The 22,929-nt window shown below is 39.6% G+C and overlaps 1 protein-coding gene across 6 annotated transcripts in view; it reads right to left on the bottom strand.

Moving 5' to 3' along the window:
- Nucleotides 1-539: 539 nt before the first annotated feature.
- Nucleotides 540-22,929, bottom strand: part of KCNQ5 (potassium voltage-gated channel subfamily Q member 5) — a 594,633-nt gene continuing 572,243 nt past the window's right edge. For all 6 annotated transcript variants that reach the window (XM_032274419.1, XM_032274415.1, XM_032274416.1 and 3 more), the window contains 3 exons: nt 9,076-9,207; nt 7,105-7,231; nt 540-4,884 (listed from right to left, as the gene is read on the bottom strand). In XM_032274419.1, coding sequence (XP_032130310.1) covers nt 3,922-4,884; nt 7,105-7,231; nt 9,076-9,207 — 1,222 coding nt within the window. In that variant the 3' untranslated portion in view covers nt 540-3,921. The remainder of the gene's footprint in view (nt 4,885-7,104; nt 7,232-9,075; nt 9,208-22,929) is intronic.

A 22,929-nucleotide genomic window follows, 5' to 3' on the forward strand; every position in this document is an offset into this window, starting at 1 on the left:
GGCTTTGTTGCTTTGTATTCCAGAGTTTTAACATTCTGTATCTCCTTGAAAATAATTCCACTTGGATTAACCCTTGGCACTTAGTGCAAAATTGCTAGTGAAATAGAAAAATAATGGGATTTTTTTTTTTTTTTAGTGAAGAAGAAAAAAAGGTCCTTTTGGATCAGAAGCTCTTCCCTTGTAAGGCAGAGCTGGGTAGGTGCTTAAAATGGTAGTTCTCACTAGCCAGAGGATGCAGCATTTGGGCGCCCACCTGGTCCTCATTTCTTAATGTTGTTTAGAAAATCCCTTTATTGTTAACACAAAACTCACATGTGTGGTTATCTGAGTTATAATCAATTTCAAATTAATATTTCTCATGAAAACCCCAGGAGTATATGCAAATCTCCCCTCTTCCCAAAATACTAAAGACTTCTTCAGTAACACTGCAAAAACATAATTTTTATATTTCAGTCCAAGATCCGCATACAGTCAGTTTGGTTGACTTGGTCCAGTCAGTTCAGAACCAACTAGTTAGTTCCAGATAAAAATAGTCACACTAGCTGTTTATAGACATCTTTTTAATGTTTACTTTAAAACAAATAATCCCAGTAAAGGAGAGCAAAATAAATTACACTTTAATGGTAGCTTGAAATGGATATGGCGTTCCTGATTTGTTTTCAGGAAACAGACAATTGCATTGTCATACATGACTTTTAGAACTGCTCACTTAAATGCACATAATTATATTAGATTAAGTTTCTCTTACAAAAACACAACCATGTCATTTAAGGCGAAAAATATCAGCTTCAAGGGAGACAAGTTAATATTTCTATTTCCTCAATCTGATTTAGTGAAATGATCCATTAATTTAGTTGCCCAGGTTTCATCATTCCTTGTAGTTTTGCTTTGCAAATGGGCATGAGAATTGGTCACTTAGTGCCTGATTTCCTCCTCTCTATTAGACTTATTTTTCTTGCAAATTAAGAAGTTTGAGAATCGATAAATCAGTGGGAGGTGAGAAAGGCACCTTAGAACAGATCAGGACTTAAAAACTCAATAAAGCTATTTTAAAGAAAACTTGCAATCTACAAATATTAATTTAGTTGAACAGAATGCAAACGTTTAGATCAGACATAGCAAAATTTTTTTAGTTAACTTCATACAAGGGATATTTGCAATTAAATATTAGCTTGATCAACCCTACATGTTGAAGAGGGCAGACACACTTGTACTGAGAAAGCATATGGCCACTCAGCGCTCAGCTAAATTGTGCTTCAAGACATCATTTAAGATTGACCAAAGGAACTTTGCTTAGTGTAAATGGGAGACCCCTCTCATTTCCATAGAGAGTAACATGACAGACAGAACCTTATAGTTTCCACATAATACAACTATCCTTTAACAACCCCAAATTTTTGTGCTAGAGTAAGATAGACACAAAATGGTCATGGCTTCAATGTATAAAAGCTTTTCACAACACGGTTTATCACGTTTTGCTATGATTAAGACCTCAGTGCTGTGTGTAGGTTTTGTTCTGAATCTTCGGTCTTTAGCAATGCTGGATGAGCTGTACTGTGTTTGAGGCTTAACAAGGAGGGGTCCCCAATACATTCAGAATTCCTGCTGCCAGTGGGGTTCGACCCAGGACAGATTATGTCCAAGAATCAGTGCTACCTGAAAGTTGCTGCCTCCCTCCTTTTCCTCTGTTAATACTGGGGGAGAGCCTGCCCAGTCATGGCAGGTGTCTGGCTTTAGGTCAGTGGAAATTGTGTGTGTTTGTATGCAGTAGTATTCTTGGGAGGGGGAATTACAACTTCAGTTCAGTGAAGATGAAAACTTGAATTTCATAATTTACTAACATTCTATATTTTTAAAATGAAAACACTTGCTTTAAAGGATTGACAAAGTCTTAACTGGGGTGTAAAATTTAGCCTCTATCTTCTACGTGTCTCCAGCAGCCAAAAAGATTCTAAATGATTCCGACTGTGTTAGAATCCAAGTGGGATGGGAAGATGGAGGTTTAAAAATGTCCATGTTTATCAAAAGGGACAAAGTTCTAAAAGGTTGAGAAGCACATTTTAGGTAAAGCTGAGAACTGGTTTCCTTGGGGATGGAGGCTGGTTAAGACGTGAAATTCAGAAGGAAAATACTGGCAGGGAATGAATAAGGAGTTAATGAAGAAGAAAAGTAGGGGAGAGTCAGTGATGGAGAAAGCCTGTTGGGGAGGGCTGGGAGGTCTGGTGGAGTTCAGGGCCTCCTCCTTACTTTGAACATCCACTGGATAACCCTGCTCACTCTGCCTGGCTGCTGGAGAAGTATTTCTGGAGCACTATTAATGTCCGCCAAGGAAAAAACTTCCTTTCTTGAGTCCTCCTGTGGCTAGGGTTTAATTGAATTGAAATGCTATCTCGTATGTCCTTTTCTTTTGAATGTCATTACTTTGGCTGAAGTTCTGACGGCCTGAGATAACTAGATGGGTTTCTAACAAGCAGTCAGTAGCATTGCTTGCTTTCTGATAAATACTTTTGTCACTTTGTTTCCCTTGGTCTTTTTGCTGCCATGATATACTTAAGTGTTCTGATTTGCAGACCCTGCCAGTACTATCTAGCTTCTAATGGTAAATGTTCACATCAGGAAACTGAACCAGTAATTTCAGATTTGGGACGACATTCTTGGGAAGAATAGAAAATTTTCACAACAGTAGAAAAAGGAAGTTTCGTTTTAGACTTTCATATGCAAAATGTACACATAATAGCAAAAGACATTCAGGGCATATTCAAAAATAAATACCTTGCAAAAGTTCTCTGCTTATATATAAGAATAAGGGAAGATTAGGTAGTTGAATTCCCTAAGAATACTCATTAAAAAAAAAATCTAGTTCTTCTATTTTGGTTTGTTTCTCTCCTGCTCATTGCCCTTTGATGGGGATGTCATTTTCTTTTACTTTGCCAACTTCCTGGTGTTGTTTCTGGATTATTTTCAAGCCTTTCCTATCTCAGTCCCACTCAAATGTCCCATCCCCCAGGGTCCTACCTATATGTCAGCAAAATGAGAATAGCTTCTCACACTTGCCCTTTATGTGGGCAGTATCGCCAAGCCTGGGGTTGGCGCCACTGCAGAGAAACCAGCCCAATCACAATATTTGTTCTACTGATCAGTATTTCATATGCTTGTGTAGAAGTTGACCACTCATAAAGTTGATTCTGCCATCAGGGAATATGTTTTCCTAAAGTCAAATATGTCACATAGTCTATTTGCCCCACTGGCCCTGAATTTCATTATTTGCACATTTTCTAATTGAAGAACATTCTTGTCATAAAGAACAACATGAAAATGATGTGCAAAATTGCTTGCCACAGTGCTAAATCACCAAAAGCACACAAATTGACATCCAAATTACATTAATAATAAAATGACTGAGTAGGAATGAGTTGGCAAATATATCTTGACATAAGCATCCATTTCTATTATTCCCCAATTCTGCTTTAGTTGATACCTTATTAGCAGCGGTTGATAACCATTGTGTTTAAATATACATTATGGCCTAATCTTGAAAATGCAGTTTGTATTTACTCACAAAGCAGAAATGCCTGAAATTTGTAGGTGTTTACTCCCATAATTTCAAAATACAGTGTCAAATCTTCTAAATGGCCTAAACTTGACATATTCATACACCCCATAGCGTTAGCTGTGTTTGGTTTCTCAGGCTTTTTAACTCAAGGTACATCACTAAATGAGTGGGTTAATGTCGATGCGCCTTGGAATTTTAGCCATCCCTAAACATGCATTTTCATGCAATTAAAAGATAACGGGCTTATAAACTGCCTTTCATGTTCTTCCTGATTCTTGCAATTTCAACTTTTTAGAAGGGCTTTCGAAATAGTTCATGCAATGATATGTATGGCTAAAGGAACTGCTATGCCTGGAAAGAAAATGAACTTATTTCAGTTTGACATGAGGCAAGCTGAGGGCATCTGTACTTTCTCCTGCCTTACAAATGCTCTGAGATGATCGTGACCTTCCAGTCCTTAGGGAGTCTGATGCAAAGGCAGCTTCCCTGGCAGGCTGCGGTGCGGCATCAAAAGTGTCTGTCTCTGTCTCTTCGGGACCCGCCTCTTCATCAGTTATAAACAATTTGGATTCCCTCCATTTGGGGTAAAAATCTTGGCTGCCTCTGGAGCCACTTGACTCGCTCCCTGAAAGTTGTATATTCAGTTCCTCAGTCGACCTGATCAGGTTTTGCACAGACAAAGATTTGCCCAAGTCCTTCGGCACCATAGGGCAGACAGACAACAGAGTTTCTCCTCCCATGTCAAAGCTTTTCCTCATAGAACGGTCCTTGGTCAGATTTGACTGTGCAACCTGAACATTTTCCTTGGAGGCAACAAGGCAGGTGGTGACGTCAGAAATGCTTTCCTGTAAGCCTGCAGGGTTTGGGTGCAGAGTTTCTGGCCTGGGAAGATGCTTGATGGCTGGGAGAGGAGGTGGGATCTGTAAAGTTGTTGGGGCTGCTGGCTTGGGTGCCGTGTTTATTTGGTTTGCAATGGTGTTGGTGGCTGCCACTGCTGAGCCATCACTTTGACTCATTGGCACCTGTGTTGCTTGACTGTGCATAGTAGGACTAAGCGCGTAGAAAGTCTGGGCACTGAACTCATTTGGCGTCAGAATGAACTGCAGCCCTCTTGAGATGTTGGCACTGGTTGATCTGGATAAGCAGCCACTGTTTTGTCCAGAACCTGACAGATCTTTGCTATCCACGGGGCTTTGATAGTCAGATGTCTGTTCACATTCAAAAGGTGGGATCTGGAATGAAGCCAAAGCGAGGGCTGAGGCAGAGCCTTTCCGAAGGACCTGTTGATAGATGTCTAGTAGGCAGTCCAGCTTGGACTCTATGGACTGTACCTAGAAGTGAGGAAAATGGTTACATAGGAGTATAATCTGTTATTAAGAATGGACTTCATTTCTAGAATTAACAAATGAAGTCAAGGTGTGCCAACACCTTTAAAGAAATATTGAATATAAAGTGCAATGCAGTCTGGACCCTTAGTGAATGTAGCATTTAGCAGTGATGGGGCCAGAGGAGGGACACTTCGGCTTCTATTTGGTCTTCATTAGCATCTCTCCCTCCCACTTCTTTAAATAGTGCTTCTCGAAAGTCACATAAGCACTATAAAAATGCAACTTTAAGAGTTTCCGGCCGGGCATGATGGCTCACACCCACAATCCCAGCACTTTGGGAGGCTGAGGCAGGCGGATCACCTGAGGCTGGGAGTTTTGAGAGCAGCCTGACCAACACAGAGATACCCTGTCTCTACTAAAAAATACAAAAAATTAGCCCAGAGTGGTGGCCCATGCCTGTAATCCCAGCTACTTGGGAGGCTGAGGTAGGAGAATTGCTTGAACCTGGGAGGTGGAGATTTTGATGAGCTGAGATAGCACCATTGCACTTCAACCTGGGCAAAAACAGAAAAACTCTGTCTCAAAAAAAACAAAAGAGTTTTCATTCCAGGCTAGGCACAGTGGCTCACACCGGTAATCCCAGCACTTTGGGAGGCTGAGGCAGGAGAATCACTTGAGCCCAGGAGTTTGAGACCAGCCTGGGCAACATGGTGAGACACAGTGTCTACCAAAAATAATACAAAAGTTAGCTGGCTGTGGTGGTGCGTGCCTGTAGTCCCGGCTCTTAGGAAGGCTGAGTTAGGAGGATTGACTAAACCCAGGAGGTAGAGGCTGCAGTGAGCCATGATTGTGTCGCTGCACTCCAGCCTGGGTGACAGAGAAGTCCCTGTCTGGGAAAAAAAAAAAAAAAAAAAAAAGACTTCCCCTTCTCTTCAGATTCTCTTTCCTAAGTCTCCTCTATAAAGACATTCTGAAACTCTGCAGAAATCTAGTAAGGAACTTACTCTATAATGAAATCAAGACCTTAAGTATCAATATAGGTAATTCTGAATTTAAAAATATAGGTACATTTAAAAAATAATGGTACAAAATGCTCCAGAATTAATATGTGAAGTATTTTTGATTAAATTGGGGGAACGCCGGGCGCGGTGGCTCAAGCCTGTAATCCCAGCACTGTGGGAGGCCGAGGCGGGTGGATCACGAGGTCAAGAGATCGAGACCATCCTGGTCAACATGGTGAAACCCTGTCTCTACTAAAAATACAAAAAATTAGCTGGGCATGGTGGCGTGTGCCTGTAATCCCAGCGACTCAGGAGGCTGGGGCAGGAGAATTGCCTGAACCCGGGAGGCGGAGGTTGCGGTGAGCCGAGATCGCGCCATTGCACTCCAGCCTGGGTAACAAGAGCGAAACTCCGTCTAAAAAAAAAAAAAAAAAAGAAAAAAAAAAAAAAAAAAAGAGTAAATTGGGGGAACAATTTGATTTCTGGAAAATTGTCTTTGTATGTGAAGATACAAAAGACTCAAGGTTAACAAACATTCAATGTGTCACCAGAATTATAATACGGTTTTGTTTTATTTTTTAAAAAAGTGGCCTGCCGAGTGCAGTGGCTCACACCTGTAATCTCAGCACTTTGGGAGGCCGAGGTGGGCAGATCACTTGAGGTCAGGAGTTCGAGACCAGCCTGGCCAATGGTGAAACCCGTCTATACTAAAAGCCTGGTGAAACCCATCTATACTAAAAATACAAAAGTTAGCTGGGTGTGGTGGCACATGCCTGTAACCCCAGCTACTGGAGAGGCTGAGGCACAAGAACACTTGAAGTTGGGCGGCGGAGGGTGCAGTGAGCCGGAGCACGTCACTGCACCCCAGCCTAGGGCAACAGAGTGAGACTCTGTCTCAAAAAGAAAAAAACAAAACGAAACAACAACCAAAACACAAATGAGGAATAGATCTTTGTTATTTTTAAATCATTTTCAACTATTGGAAATCTATAGCTGTTTCCAATTAACTATTAATTGATAAGATAAAATTTTCTATTTCTTATATGGGAAAAAAAAAGTGTTTCAGAGAATACTGTCTACACACAAAGAAAATTTAATTTCCTTCACTCTTTTCTTGATTTTATTTATTTTAAAATAATCACTGCAATACATCCAATTGCCTATAATGAATTTTGATTTAAAATTTCTGGCTAAAAAGTTACCCAGAGTTGTTGAGTTGTACCTGTTTTTCAACCTTGACCACCCGACCGAGCATACTGAGATCATCTGTGGTCTCATGTTCTGCTGTTATTTTCTCTCGGCTCTTCTTATCTGATGTGATTTGCCCTTTTCCAAGAATTTGATCAACACTGTCAGAGAAAGAGGAGATCTGGTTATGAGGGCTTAGGACAGAATGAAGAGTTTCAGAAAAATATAGTAAATACAGTTATTCAATTTATGTGAGATGAAATAAGAATAAACTTGTTCCAGTTAATATGCTTATTTTGTTAACCTGAGATTACATATGAGATTAATTTTCTCATTATTCTGGTCCCAGATGAAATCACTTATGGGTGGTCTTCTGGAAATAAAACTTTAGTAAACTACAAAGTAATGGTTTCTACCTCTGATCAGGCAGTTCCTAAATTTAACCATTTCAAAATACGACAAAAATCATAACTATAGTTATTTTGCATTAATAGAACAGATTATTCTATGAGCACTTATTGTACATATGTGAAAGATAAGCAGATAGGAAAGCTATGGTCTTTTTCTTTTGAAATTCAAGCTGGGGAAGATACATGAGCTAGAAACTCAAGATTGGTTGTATAAATTCTGTAGCAGTTCAACTTTATAAAACTTGGGAGCCATAGACAGTTTTATTAAAGAACTTAGAAGGTCACGGCCATCTAGGCAGAGATTGTAACATGACCACAATCTCTGGTCATGTTACAGATGTTACATAATGAATTAAAAAAATTTCCAAGAAGACTTGATCAACCTAAATGAGAATCACTTTCTTCTTTTCTTGTATGTGTTTAGAATTGAATTATCAAGAGTCTTGACTCAACTTTCCAGCTTACTTTTTCTGCACAGAAACATAGGCAGTACTCACTTCCCGCCATGGCATCTAATCTACTAAACTGAAAACTCTACCAGGTCTGGGTCATTATTTTATCAATCTCTGGATGTCCACAGGTTCTGGCACACATGATGGGCTCAATAATTATCTGCTGAATGAATTAACAAATTGTTATTTCTATAACAATTAATGAATAGCTATTTTACTAAGGGCCCATCATATGCCTCACACTGGGCTAGGCATGCTGTGGGCATATGAAAAAGGTTCAAGACTCAGTCTTTGCATTTTAGGCACTATACAATCACAAATGCTGGTAATTTGTGCTGACAGTAAAGCAAGAGTCTTAAAAAAACTGAATTGACTAAATATTTTGGCTTTGAGATATCACAGTTAACCACATGTGGTTGGAATTACCACATAGAACTCATTTCTTTGAACCACTCAGTAAGATGCTACTAGAAGGATAGTATACATCTAGAACCGTACAGGACATGAATGAAGGAAAGAGCTCAGTCTTGGTCCAGAGCAAGGTGAACACAATTGCAACTAGGAAACAACACAAGGGCCAGGTCTCAACTTTGGCCCAGCACACGAAGATTCTGAGTGCTCTAGTGCTCTGCAGTAGACTCTACTACTGTATAAAGGTCAGAGAAAGGCCTGTCTTCATGGGCTAGATTATTGGATGAAGCTTAATGAAGGAGAAATATGTTATTTCCAAAGGATGATTAGAATTTAGGTAATAAATGGAATTTAGATAATGTAGCAACAACAGCAGCAGCAGTAATAATTCAAATATTAGCAACAACTATTAATGTTTATTAGACACAGTTCCAGGCCTGTTATATGTTATGATTTACATGCATTAACTTATTCAATCCTCATGACGACCCTATAAGGCAAGAACTTTCTTCCCATTTTTACAGTTGAAGACAATGAAACGGTTGGATGCTTCTTAATGCCTGAGTTATATCTATGTTAAAAGCAAAATAAAATCAATGTTAAAAGGAAATTCTATTTGCCCACTAAAAATGAATTTAAAAGGTGGACTTCAGAGGTTTACTCTACTGAAGAGAAGTTCTTCCTAGTTTCTGTGCCCATTCCTTTACAAGGAACGACATTTCCATTGCTTACCGTGTTTGAAGGCTTTTAATTCTACACAACATGTCCAGATGACCAGCAGAATATTGTTCAATGACATCTTTTACATCATATGGACGTAATGTTTCCTTAAACTTCCGTTTTGCAACATGAAATTTCATAATTCTGCATGAAAACATATTACATATTAATCTCTGTAACTTTGTTAATATAAGTTACCAAAATAGTTTACTAGTAAATATAATAAGAAACTCTAGGTGGAAAAGTCATGCACCGAATTATTTTTGACTTCCTCAGATGTGTAATATAAAAGCCTGAGATTACAGTGGACAATTTAAGAACATCTCATGTGAGACACACCTTAAGAATAGAAAAACACACCAAAAAGAGGCTGAACACCAAGTGCTTTGCCTTTTTAATGTCCATTGAAACCCTGAATGAAAGTTAAAGTCAAAATGCAATTCTAACTTTTCCACGTGATCTCCAGAAGTCCAAGATATAACATCTAGTGATAGCAACCCTTAAAAAATATAAAGGCTGTTAAATGGTCTTTTGTGGAACTACATGCATTTTTGACACACAAATGTGTTTGCAAAACACTCTGTTCTCTCCAGAGAAATGTACACTAATATGGAAATTTGCATTTTTTTCATAAATTATTCCTGCAAAATAAGGCTGGATTAGCTAGCCAAGTTCTTTTTATTTTAAACATAACACACTTTTTTTTTTTGAGATGAGGTCTCTCACTGTATTGCCCAGGCTCAAACTCCTAGTCAAGCAATCCTCCTACCTCAGCCTCCCCAAGTGCTGAGACTATAGGCATGAGTCACCAACACATTTCTTAACTAAGCCTTGAGAGCCTGTGCTTTTCAAAACCAGAGACCTCTTATTACAATGCCTCCCACAACATGGACCCCATCTTTTAAAACGATATTTCACCAACAAATTCCATGATGTCATCAATAGCTAATCTGCCTAACATAACTAGTTCCTGTAATAACTTGATGCAATTTCTGATGAAAGCAAAGAAACATAACATTTTAATTAGTTTGTGTAGCCTTATTGCAGGTAAATTTAAACCTGTTGGTGTTTTTCAACTACTAAATGGCCCATAGACTTCCATTATCACATTTGTAGATCCCAGGCTGGGAATCAGTCACTAAGGGCCAAAATTTGTTGTCCCTTGGTGGAAAGTGGGAAGATTAGGAACAAATGTAAAGTTTAAAAAGAAAACATCGGTTGCCTATCTTAGGTGACAGCTGATTTCAAGGAATCCAAATCGTTTCATAGATTAAAGAGCCTAAACCCTACCCTGCAGTTGTATTATTAACTTTTAATTAGTTATATCCTAATTATTTCTGAATCACTTACCTGTAATATTCTTACGCCCTTTCTCTAACTACATATTTTCAGCAATCTCTTGTTTATTCAGGATAGGTTTTTAATTTTCCCCCTCAAAAGCATTTAAGAAAATTATCCAGTAGAAAGTAAAGAAAATTGGTGTTTTAATTTAATCTCTTAGTATTAAGCTTTGTTTCCAAATTGGTTTATCAGTGTTTAGGTTTCATACAGTCTTAGTGTCCTGTATTAAAAAAGTGAGAAAAATAGTGAAATATGTTACATGTGAAATTTCTGGCCCTGAGCGATTATGTATATATCTGTTTCCCTATACCAGACTGTCAGTTAGGTAAAGGCAGACATGGATGTCTTTTATTCAACAATCCATGCTTAATAAAAGTTAGCTATTGTTGTTACCACTTCTAATGACTGTTACTATTCTTCCTGAACATTGTGTGCTCAGAGCTCAGCACAGTAGAAACCATTTGTTGAATAAGAGGAGGAAGGAAAGAAAGAGATAAAGACAAGATCCTCTAATTTGAGTCATATTAAGAATAAAACCAGAAGAGCTCATCTAACAGCCTAGAACCATTTTTTTTTTTTTTTTTTTTTTTTTTTTTTCTATCTTCAAAATAGCTAATGATGCCTGGGTAGGCCCGAAGAAGGGAAAATCATCTTTCATACATCCCAAGGTGGTTTTGTGGGTGTTGTGTGGTTGTATTTTCATAACATCTGTCTACCACTTGTTATGTGAAGAGTACTTCACATAAGTATGTCTTCACATAATATATGTCTTCAATAGCACTTGACAAGATATTCTTTTCTCCTATTTATATTTTGGGAAACTGAGGTTCAAATAACTTAAGTGACTGGCCCCCCCAAAATAAGCAACTGGTATGAGGCAAAACCAGGATCTCACCCAGATCTGTCTGGTTCCCACCCTCACATGGCATCAATTCTGGAGAATTGAGAAGTCTGAGTGGGATCTTTAGCAGTACTTTCTTTCCTGTGGTGGTGGAGGAGGGGCAAACTACATTATAAGTCAGTGTGTTCTCACTGGCTGTAGCTCAGACATTTGTGGTTTGGGATGTGTCTGCCCAGATGTGAACCCACATACTTCCAATTACCTTCTGTGCCCTAATGGGGATCTGCCATTGTTTCTTGGTGGGACGTTATATAAGCTCTTTTGGACAATTCATCTAAAGTTGCTTGTTGCTTTTCTCTCTACCTTTCAGAGATGTTTTAACAGAAAGTACATTTTGAAGGCATTTGATAGATAATATTGCACTCTAGCACTCATGCAGTCATAGTTTATGCAGACCTAAAATAATTCCAGTTTTACTTACATAATTTTCTATTTATGAGCTAGCTAGTTAAAATCTGTTTTATAATTTTGATCAATACTAAAAATGAAACTGATTATCTTTTATTTCAATATACTCACATAATGAAAAGTGTATAAAATATAGATTTAAAAACTCTTACTAGGCTTATTTATTTTTATACATCATACCACTCCTCAAGTAGTATTGCATTTTCTCCAATGCTTTACTTCCAGATTTTCCTACTTTATGTCTGAGAATTAAACAGTGAAGATTGGATTAATAAATATCATTTTAATTATTTAGTAAAGAGGGGTATATGCAATAGTGCCTGGAATAAGCTTGTATTGACTCCCAAGTACTGACTACTTTTAAGAATTTTGGTGGTTATTAAATACAATTATTATTAAAAATTAAATTATGTAGACTTATAATCAAGTATATTATATTAAAAACAAAGGTAATATGTACTTAGAACTCACCATTTTCTAATTATTTTACTGCATGTTACTCTCTGTGCCCTTGAGTTGTTCATATCTATTGTGTCCGTACCATGGAAATTCTATCTAATAATGTAATACTGCATGTCTTCTCAACTCCTGCTCAGTGATGTCACATTAGTAGCTTGAAAACAGCCATTACAGGAGTATTTACACTATAGAAATTGGCAAACACTACAAATCAGGATTTCCTTCTCTGGAAGAGCTGGTTGTTCAGCATTTACCAGTGCATTATTGAGGCTAAAAAAACACACAACTTCCTTATTAAGGATTAAGTTTTTGAAGATGAAAATCTAATAGATTTTCTCAACTGGCTGTGTTGTGGGTTGAAAACAAAAACATTAAAGATACTCGAAGTGCGATATGAAAGTTCTAAATCATGTTCTATGATTTACAAGTGTGGAGGGAATGTTTACAATATTTTCTTTCTTTTCTTTCCTCCCTCCCTCCCTCCCTCCCTCCCTTCCTCCCTCCCTTCCTTCCTTCCTTCTCTTTCTCTCTCTCTTTCTTTCTCCCCTCCCCTCCCTTTCCCTCCCCTTCCCCTCTGTCCGTCTCACTCTGTCACCCAGGTGGAGTGCAGTGGCTCAATCATGGCTCACTACAGTCTTGGCCTCTCAAATCTGCCAGTCCTCCCATCTCAGCCTCCCAAGTAGCTGGGACTATAACCACGTACCCCCATGTCTGGCTAATTTTTGTATTTTTTTTTGTGGAGATGGGGTCTCCCTGTGTTGCCCAGGTTGATCTCAAACTCCTGAGCTCAAGTGATCTGTCTGCCTTGGCCTCCCAAAGTGCTGGGGTTACAGGCATGAGCCACTGCACCTGGCCAATAGATATTTTTGAAATCAATAATTTATATAAAGAATGATGACCCTGTCATTTTACTTTTGTTAAAAGAAGTCCAGGCGTGTCCTAATAACTCTCAAAGCTGTCCCCTCATTTGCATCAATGCTGCTGTAGCCTGAGAAAGAATAAACCTTTCAAAATGCAAGTAAGGGCACATTACCTTGCTCCTAACGTCCTTCATTGGTTTTCTATGGCCTGTAGGATAAACATCAAACTCCTTAGAAGTACATCCTCTATGGCCATTTATAAACTGGCCTCTGTCTCTCTCTCTTGCCTCATGACCTTCCACTTCCTGCTTGGAACTTTAGGTTCCAGCAACAATGAAGTATGTGCGGGTCCACTAAACACCAGCCAATCAATTATATACTTCAATTATTTACATTTGCTATTTCTTTTTCCTGAAATCCTGCTATGTCTTCAAGACTCTGCTTTAAAGTCACTTCTTTTGGCCAGGTGTGGTGGCTCACACGTGTAATGACAGCACGTTGGGAAGTTGAGGATTGCTTGAACCTAGGAGTTTGAGGGCAGCCTAGGCAACATAGTGAGACTCTTGTCTCTACAAACAATAAAAAATTAACCAGGCGTGGCCAGGCATAGTGGCTCATGCCTGTAATCTCAGGACTTTGGGAGGCTGAGGTGGGTGGATCATTTGAGGTCAGGAGTTCAAGACTAGCCTGGCCAACATGGCAAAACCATGTCTCTACTAAAATACAAAAATTAGCTCGGCATGGTGGCAGGTGCCTGTAATCCCAGCTACTTGGGAGGCTGAGGCAGGAGAATTGCCTGAATCCTGGAGGCGAAGGTTGCAGTGAGTAGAGATTGTGCTTGCACTCCAGCCTGGGCAACAAAAGGCTCAATCTGTCTTAAAAAAAAAAATTAACCAGGCATAGTGGCACACGCCTATGCTCCCAGCTACTTGGGAGGCTGAGGCAAGAGGATCACTTGAGCCCAGAAGGTTGAGGCTGCAGTGAACTACAATCTTGCCACTGTGCTCCAGCCTGGGTAACAAAGTAAGACCTTGTCTCAAAAAAAAGGTCACTTCTGGGCTGGGCGCGGTGGCTCACGCCTATAATCCCAGCACTTTCGGAGGCGGGTGGATCATGAGGTCAAGAGATCAAGACCATCCTGGTCAACATGGTGAAAACTCCATCTCTACTAAAAAATACAAAAATCAGCTGGGCATGGTGGCGCGTGCCGATAGTCCCAGCTACTTGGGAGGCTGAGTTAGGAGAAATGCTTGAACCCAGGAGGCAGAGGCTGCGGTGAACCGAGATCATGCCATCGCACTCCAGCCTGGGTAACAAGCGAAACTCCGCCTCAAAAAAAAAAAAAAAAAAAAATAACTTCTTTCATGAGAATTTTTGACTCCAACAAAACAGTTAATCAATTCTCTATTAACCTCTAATTTAGTACCTAATACACCACACTATAATTGTTTGCTTATAAACTAGCTTCTTCCACCACACTGTGTGAGAGCACTGAATGCAGGGATTCTGTCTTTTACTCTTGATATCCTAACACTTGGCACAGAGTTTAATGAGCATGGGAGGTTTATTTGTTTAGAAGCTCTGCTGGGGAGACATGGGCAACTCTAGAGGGAAGAGGGTGGTGGATGGTGAGAGCTCTCCCTTCTCTTTCCAAATGTTCATCTCTAGTCATTTCTCTGCGTGCTGCCTGCTCTCCAGCCCATCTGGATTTTCCTGTCACTAAAGTGCTCATTCATTAGGATTCTGTCTCTTTGCATTCTACGTAAAATGCTAATTGTTCCAGATTCAGTTGAAGCACCAAGTGCTCTAGGAAATCTTTCCTAACCATCCTCACTGGGGTAGATGGTCTTTCTCTGTGTTTTCAAATGTACTATGATGCAGCTAAATCTGTGGCAGTGTGTCTTACCCACTGGAATTTATTCATGCCAGGAACTGTGCTTTTTACTTTAGCATCCTGCATAATCCCTGGCAAGTATTAGGGGGTTCATTAAATGCTAGCTAAAGAAATAAATGAGGATTTGCTATTCCATAGTTCAAAGTTGTTTGTGTTCTGTGACAAGGCAGACTTGTACAGATCTTCTAAAAAGAATGCCTTAGAATAGATTCAAGTTCTTCAGGCACATTTCAGAGAGAGCATAAGCCTCTGAGTTTCCTCCATGAATACAAAAAACTTTCTAAAGTAAAAGAAATGTTCATTCATTTAATAGGACAATGTGTGGTTCAGAAAAGTCTTTTAAATAGAACTACTTCTGAAAATCATGAATATATAACATTCTTTTCCCTTAGATTGCCAATGTAATTAGGATCATACAAAGCAACTGCATTGCAAACAATAAGACATCATCATGAGGAAGTAAGGAGAAAGGCAAGAACACTGGAAGTCAAGGAATACATAATACTGCAACATGATAAGCAGCAAATGTAAAGAGAGGCCTAATAGCAAAATAAAACTGTCCAGGCAAAAGAGAGGGAAGAGCTTGTTGGGATGGAATTATGTTGTTTGAATGAAATTTATGGTTTATAAGACCACAAAGAAAACAGTAGAAAACATGTGGCTAGAGTCTAAAAAGAATGCAACCTCAGTTTTTTGCTCCTAGGAGATTGCCATCAGTGCTTCCAAAAATCATGTGTGCCTAGCTTGCTCTAAGCAGGCCCAGGTCAGGGGGATGCTCCCTGGGGCTCCTAACTTTTAGCCATCATACTTTGTGAATGAAGACGCCTGCCTAGTCAGCAGCGTCATGTAACTTGAGAGGTTTACATTATTCAATTATCTCAGCCTCCCTCTCTCTACTCAATCCCCTCACTTGTTCTAGGGACAGTATATGATTTTCATGATCAAAATCTGAAGGTAGAGAGAGGAAAACTTGAGTCTAAGCTAAGTCTGAGCAAGTATCTCCTGAATATTTAGTATTGTCCTCCTTGGCCCCTGCAGCATCTTCTTATTTCTGTGGTCATGATTGGAATGCCTGGAACTGCCTCTGTCTCTGTGATGCATTGAACTTAACCTGGGCAACCACTATCCATCTGCTGGCCACAGAACTGGATGGCGGGGATACAAAGTTGGGCAAGACATACACCTTACTCTCCTCAACTTAATGTTGAGTGGGTCTCCAAGAGTTGTGCCTGGCTTGATGACTTGTGCTGTACTAAGTATTTACCTGCATTATGTCAACTTAAAACTCTAAGAATTTTCCACCTTTGACATTTGGGTCAAGTGAAGCTCAGGAGGTTGAGTTGCCTGTTCAAGGTCACAGAACTAGTAAGGACAAGGTTACTGCTGATGCCAAGGTTCACATTTTTACCATTCCACTCATGGCGCTGCATCACAGAGTGAATCCCAGGCAGGCAACCTTGTAAACATTAAGGAGAATGTTTAGGCTGTGTATGGTTTGACTTCCTTCTCTACCTGTATACTCTGACATTCTCACACAAATGAATCCAAGGCCACATTAGTCATTTATCCATCCATCTCTGTCCTTGTCTTTCCAGGGGGGATCCCATGCTTGGAATACCTCTACCTTTCAATCTGGGCACCTGCATTCTCTCATAGGTCCCCTCTGGGAATCAGGCCATGGCTAATATGGGTTACCCACCTCCAATAATTGTAATGTTTTCCCTTTTATCACAAATTTTAGGGGTCATCTGCTTACTTTACCTCATTTGTAGGATATATGCATCAGTCTCATTAGAGTCTGTTAGTTTTGCTTTACAAGGTATATTTTCTAGCAAATATATATAATATATTCCCAAGATATATCCTGAGCAAAAAGCTACCCAATTAGCCTTTGAGAAAGGGAGAGATTAGGCCATTATCTAGTTATTTGCAGAGAGCAAAGAAGCTCAGAGTTCAATAATCCTAGACCCCAGGAAAAATATGTGGGTGCTGAAAATTGAGGAAAATGTCTCAGAGTAGCTATCAGATTATGAATTCAAAAGATCTTTTAATTCTCCAATTTTTAAGATTTACGTTTCATATACTAAGGGCTTTAACTACAGGTTGGGGGGGATGAGGGGAGACTGGGTGGTAGGGGAGTTCTTGCTGGCAGGTAGAAGAGTGAAATCTGATTTTATGCTTAGTTCTCACATAGGCTAGCCCAAACCTTCTGTGTCTCACTAAACACAGCTGGGAGTAAGTCCAGAGAGACTTAGTGTCTAGACAAGGGCCAGAAAGCATCTTCTAAAAGGGTCAGGTAGTAAATATTTTATGCTTTGTGGGTTGTATGGTCTCTGCTGAAACTATTCAAGTCAGCCACTGTAGCATGGGAGCAGCCATAGGACAATAAATGAATGAGTGTAACTACATGTCAGTAAAATTTTATTTATAAAAACAAGCCCCTTGGCTTAGATTTTGATCCCCTGGCTATAGTTTGCTGACCCCTGGTTTAGATAAGAAGAGCTATGAAAAAATACCATGAAGCCAGGAATAAATGAAAGCCCATGAACTCGCCTGGGGAAGGAGCAGAAGACCTTGGTGGCCTCTTACATGCTTACAAAAAGAGTTTCATATGACTTGTGTATTTCCTACTAGAAAAGAGTGTCTGGGCAAATCATTATAGAGTTAAATTAGGACCTTTAAGGTATATTTAATGATTAAAATAATAATATTAGGCAGCATTTTGTAGTATAATCCTATGAGAAGGGTACTATTGCCATCCACATTTTGCAGATAAAGAAACTGAGGCACAGAGGGTTTAAGAAACTTGCCTGATGTTAAATATACAGTAATGGTAGAATTAAGATATAGACCAGCTTGGCTCCAGCTTTGGGCTCTTAATCACAAGGTTCCTCTACTGCCTTAATATTAAGATCTTAATACTTTAACACAAAATAACAACAACGAAAAAGACACTTTAATGTGATACAGCTCTTTACTCACATGTGCCTGGCACATGGTAAGTGTTCAATAAACTTTTGCTAAGTGAATATCCGGTTCTTACTATGCTCCCCTTCCTTGAGAGAGGTCTGAAGTTTCACGCAAGAAGTAGTTAAGAAGTTCCATTAATTTTTCAAAGGATTACCTTAGAAAGAAAAGGGAGTGCTGAAGTGACTGATTCATCCATTCTTTCAATGGATAGTCATTAAACACCTATGACAAACCCTTTGGAGAACGAGCAAAAGGCCGAGGAGTAAGTTACATACTCATTTGCTTCTTTTCTTCATGAGGGTAAATTGCATCCCTGGGACTAACACAGCAGCAAAGAGCAAAAGACCCCTAAGGTTAGTCTGTTTTGATGCTGTTGGTTATGAACAGGCTAGGAGTCTAATAAACCTATTGTACAAAACTGACGTGGCCCAGCAGTACCACTAGAGGGTGTAAAAGATTCATCACAAACCTAAACTGGTATCTCCTCTTGAAACTGAAGCCTGCTCATACAATTTTCTGAGCATGAAGAAATAACTAAAGCAAAGTGAAACTCTGGGTAGACGACATCTATATATACACATGAACACATGTGCACTTATAAGGAAATGTAGGTGCATTTGTTGTACTGCAATGAGTTTTAAAATCTTACAAAAGTCTTATTCCAATCCTCTAAATTAGGGTAAAAATATTGCATATGAATATGCAGAGATAAGAACGATGAGAAAACAGAAGCAGCAGTGCCTGCTGCCACCACCAAACAGATGGATGGACCCAGCCAGCAGCCAAACCATGTGCAGGGCGGAGAGGGCTCAGCCAACTGTGAACTGAAGAGGCAGTTTGATTGACTGTCAAGACAGTAATACTTCCCAAGCTTGGCTGCTCTTTGGAGTCACCCAGGGAGCTTTAAAAAATGCCTGGGTCTTACCTCCAGAAATTCTGTTTTAATTATTCCAGGGGGAGGTCCAAAGATTTTATAAAACTTTTCAGATAATGCTAATGTGCGGCCAAGGTTGAGAGCCACTGGAGTAGAGACAGGATTGGGGTTGCGGTGGCATGTGGTGGTGGAGTGTGTTGGGGGTGGAACAGTCCCTGCTCTCATGCAAAGAAGTGATCATGATTCATGCCAGTTTCATAAATCTTCTCAGTTACACATGTCAGACCCATAGGAACGGTGTTAGAGTGCCTTGGTGTCAGTCCTCTAATCAGAACCCAAATGTCTCCCTTTCCTTGAGTGAGGTCTGAAGTTTCATGCAAGAAGTCATTAAGAAGTTCTATTGATTTTTCAAAAGATTACCTTGGAAGGGAAAGGAAGTGCTAAAATGACTAATTCATTCATTCTTTCAATGAATATTCATTGAGCACCTATGACGTTGTGCTGAGTACTGTGCTAGGCTCCGAACCGTTAACTACTGGGAGCTGACAGTGTTAAAGAAGCCTCCTACGTGATGACAGTGATCATTTGGTCACCAGTCTTTTCCCCTCTGCAATCATGGTGCAAGACAATGGTTTCTGCGACTGTGAGCTCTGTGTGATAGGATTTGAGATTTTCATTTGTCCAGAGCTTGGAGCTCTCTAGAGGAGCTCCATGTGGCTGCCTCCCCCAGTGATGCCTCATGAGTGAGACTTAAGAATCCATCCATTCATTCATTCATCAAACATTTATTGAGTGCCTACTATATGTCAGCTTCCGTGTTACATGCCAGGGACACAGTGATGAAAAAACAAATCCTATTGCTGGGGCACTTCCAGTCTAGCAGGGCAGACAGACAAGTAGGCAGACAGTTAAAATTCCCTTCATGAATGCAAGGTGGTGGGAAGCCCAGGTTCATACGGGAATTCAGAAGAGGGATGTTTAACCCAGACTGGTAGAGGTAATCAGAGATGATTTTTGGAGAAGATGACAGTCCTTTACCTACTCTGCACCTGAGTCTCTGGGGATATTATTAAGTTTCTGACGGCTGCTGAATGGCCCCCTTGTGATTGCAGATCTTACGTTTATGGGGTGGATATGGGTTTCTCTCCCTTAACCCCTTGCTTTATATTGGTTATTTGGGTTAATTTACACTATTGACATGCATTCCACATCTCTCTCCTATGGTTTGAATGACCCCTCCAAAATTCATGTTGAAATTTTATGTTCAATGTGGCAGTACTGAAGGGTGAAACTTTTAAGAGGTGATTGGATCATTAGGGCTCTGGCTGTATGAATGAATTATAAATTAATGCGTTAATGGATTAATGAGCCATCATGAGACGGTAACTGGTGGCTTTATAAGAAGTAGAAGAGAGACCTAAGCTAGCACTTCGCATGCTCAATTCCCTTGCTGTGTGATGTCCTGTGCTGCTTCAGGATGCCACAAGAGTCCCCACCATCAAGAAGGCCCTCACCAGGTGCACCTCCCCTACCTTGGACCTCCCAACCTCTATAATTGTAAGAAATAAATTCATTTTCCTTATAAATCAATCAGTTTTAGGTATTGTTATAAATATCAGAAAACAGACTGAAATACTCCCTCTTCCAGTTTGGAAAATTCTGTCTTCTGATTTCTGACTCTCCATGAGAAATACAGCATCTGTCTTAAAAGCACGAACCCCAAGACTCATCCTTCAGGTGACGTACAGCCTTTTGATCACAGAATTTCCCCTGAGGTAGCCTTCTCTTGAAAGTGATCATGGAATAAATCCAGCAGACAACTAGGGCTTAAGGGCTTGATAATTTGCGTCATTATTGAAGGCATATATGTCAGTTATTTAGAATACTTTTTAATGTTGTTTGCCTGTTAATACATAAACATAATTCAACAATACAGATTTGCATTTGTGTATACAGTATTTAAACTCTGACAGTTTTATAACTTGCAAAGCAAGTTATAAAATTATATATCTAAGATTCCTCCATTCTTCTTTGATCTCAGATTGGGTTACTAGACAAAACCAAGGAACCCCAGGAGTCCCTGAACGCACTGATCTGTCTCATTTTCTTGGTTTTAACTCTGAATAGAGAAATGTAAATTAACTTCACGTGTGTACAGTCTGTCTGATGTTCTCACTGTAGGGGCAAGCAGATATTCCATTTGGCTCCTTTAGGACATTCAGATGTTCTGTGGCCACACTGTTTCCACCACTGAGGGTAGACATGTCCTCCTCATGCTTGCCATTATTGTCTTTTACATGCAGGATCTAGTAGACTCTTCTGCAGAGGTTTTTTTTTTTTTTTAAACGTTTGTGGAGACGGAGTCTTGCTGTGTTTCCCAGGCTGGCTTCAAATCCCTGGGCTCAAGCCATCCTCCCAAAGTATTAAAATTATAGGCATGACCCACTGCACCTTCCCCCAACTACAGATTTTGTTGGATTTTCTTTAAGGGTGTAAGAGTAGTAACTTCCAGATCTGAGCAAGTCTTTCTTGCCAGGAATTTTTTTTTCTTCCTTTTTTCTTTTTTTTTTTTAACCTTGGAAAAGTGGTTTTTTGTTTTGTTTTGTTTTAATTTTTTCTGCCAGGAATTTGTAAGCATTGATACGGCAACTAAATTTGGGGATTTGTTTTCCTAGGAGTATAAAATCTTGCATAAATTTTAAAGTGTGAAATGAATAAGTAAATAAATAAGTTGACTATACATGTTGACTGCTTTTAAATATTTTGAGCATAGAATAGGAGGTAATATTATTAGCAAAGAATAGAAGACTCAGTTTAAATTACAGCCAAATAAAAGGTTTAATATCTCAGATGCTATAAAGTAAGTGTATCTTCAGTGAAAACACTAACACAGCCTCAGAGCAAATGTAGCCACAAGTAATTACCTTCAAAACAAAAATAAGCAAAAAGAACATTCTAAGGAGTATATTAGTGGATTTTAAAGATATGTGCTAAATGATCCATAAAGTGTTCTTTTAGCAGCATCCTTTACTGTAATGTGTCATAGATTGGCTGTCAAGAATGTCTTAATAGTGACTTGCAAACAAAGACTCATCACCTCTGCTAAAATAGCAGAGATGCCATCAGCAAAATTAAGAACTGGTGATTAAACAGCTTGTAGATTTGACAAAACCCACAATGGCAAACATGTGCCTCTTCTTTACTTGTGGCGTATTCTTGCCTGAAGTATGAAGTGAGATGTAAGAAGGATTCACAGCTGAGACTGCATTTTAGGGATGGTCAAGAGAATGGTCCCATACATGCCTTTCAGAACAGGAAGAACACAGGGACAAAAAAAAACTGAAAAACTTTATCACCCAACCCAGGGTAACAGTGAGGCCTGATTTGCATACCTACCTCAGAAACTCTGAAATGTCATTAGTGGTTCTTCAGTTTGCTGATCAGATGTGAGCTATTTTAGAAGAGTTGATGAGCCTTTGCTAGTTACAAAGAAATTCTTGACGCTTCATCTATGTTCGTATTAGAGAGAAAGATTCTTGTAATTTAAAAAAGCATTCTATTTACCATATGGCTTCAAACCCTTTTCCTTCTAATGAATTTTTCTGCGAAGTCATGGATGACCTCACTGCCACTTTCAGAGGACCTTCTCACTTTTTATCTTCTTTGGCCTCTTAGTGGCATTTAACAGAGTTGACATCTGCCTCCTGCTTGAAACACTTTCCTCCTCTGGCTCCTCTTCTGTCACACTCTCCTGGTTTTCCATCTGTCTGGATGCTTTGAATCTGTCACCTTCAGAGCAGTCTTCCTTTTGCAGTTCCTGTTTGTGAGGCTTAGACTTCTGTGTTGACCATCTTCTCTTTTTAGTCCTTGGGGTGAGACTTCTGCAAACCATTTATCTCTGTGCTGACAGCTACCAAATTTATGCAAATTTCAGATTGTTCTCCTGGGTGTCAGATCCAGAGATCCACCTACTGCTGAGGCCTACTGTAACTGCTTGAACTCAACACTCACAATAATGCACCATCTCCCCTCAAGCCAGCCTCTGTCTCACCATCCTCCAGGTGTGCCATCCTTGATTCCTCCTGTTCTTTCCCTCCATCCTCTCCTATCTGTAAATATCCAAATCCTATCTGAAATCCATCCTTCATTGTTCTCCATC

This window comes from Sapajus apella, unplaced genomic scaffold (assembly GCF_009761245.1).
Source record: "Sapajus apella isolate SASKATOON/1434 unplaced genomic scaffold, GSC_monkey_1.0 scaffold6, whole genome shotgun sequence".
Lineage (NCBI taxonomy): Eukaryota > Metazoa > Chordata > Mammalia > Primates > Cebidae > Sapajus > Sapajus apella.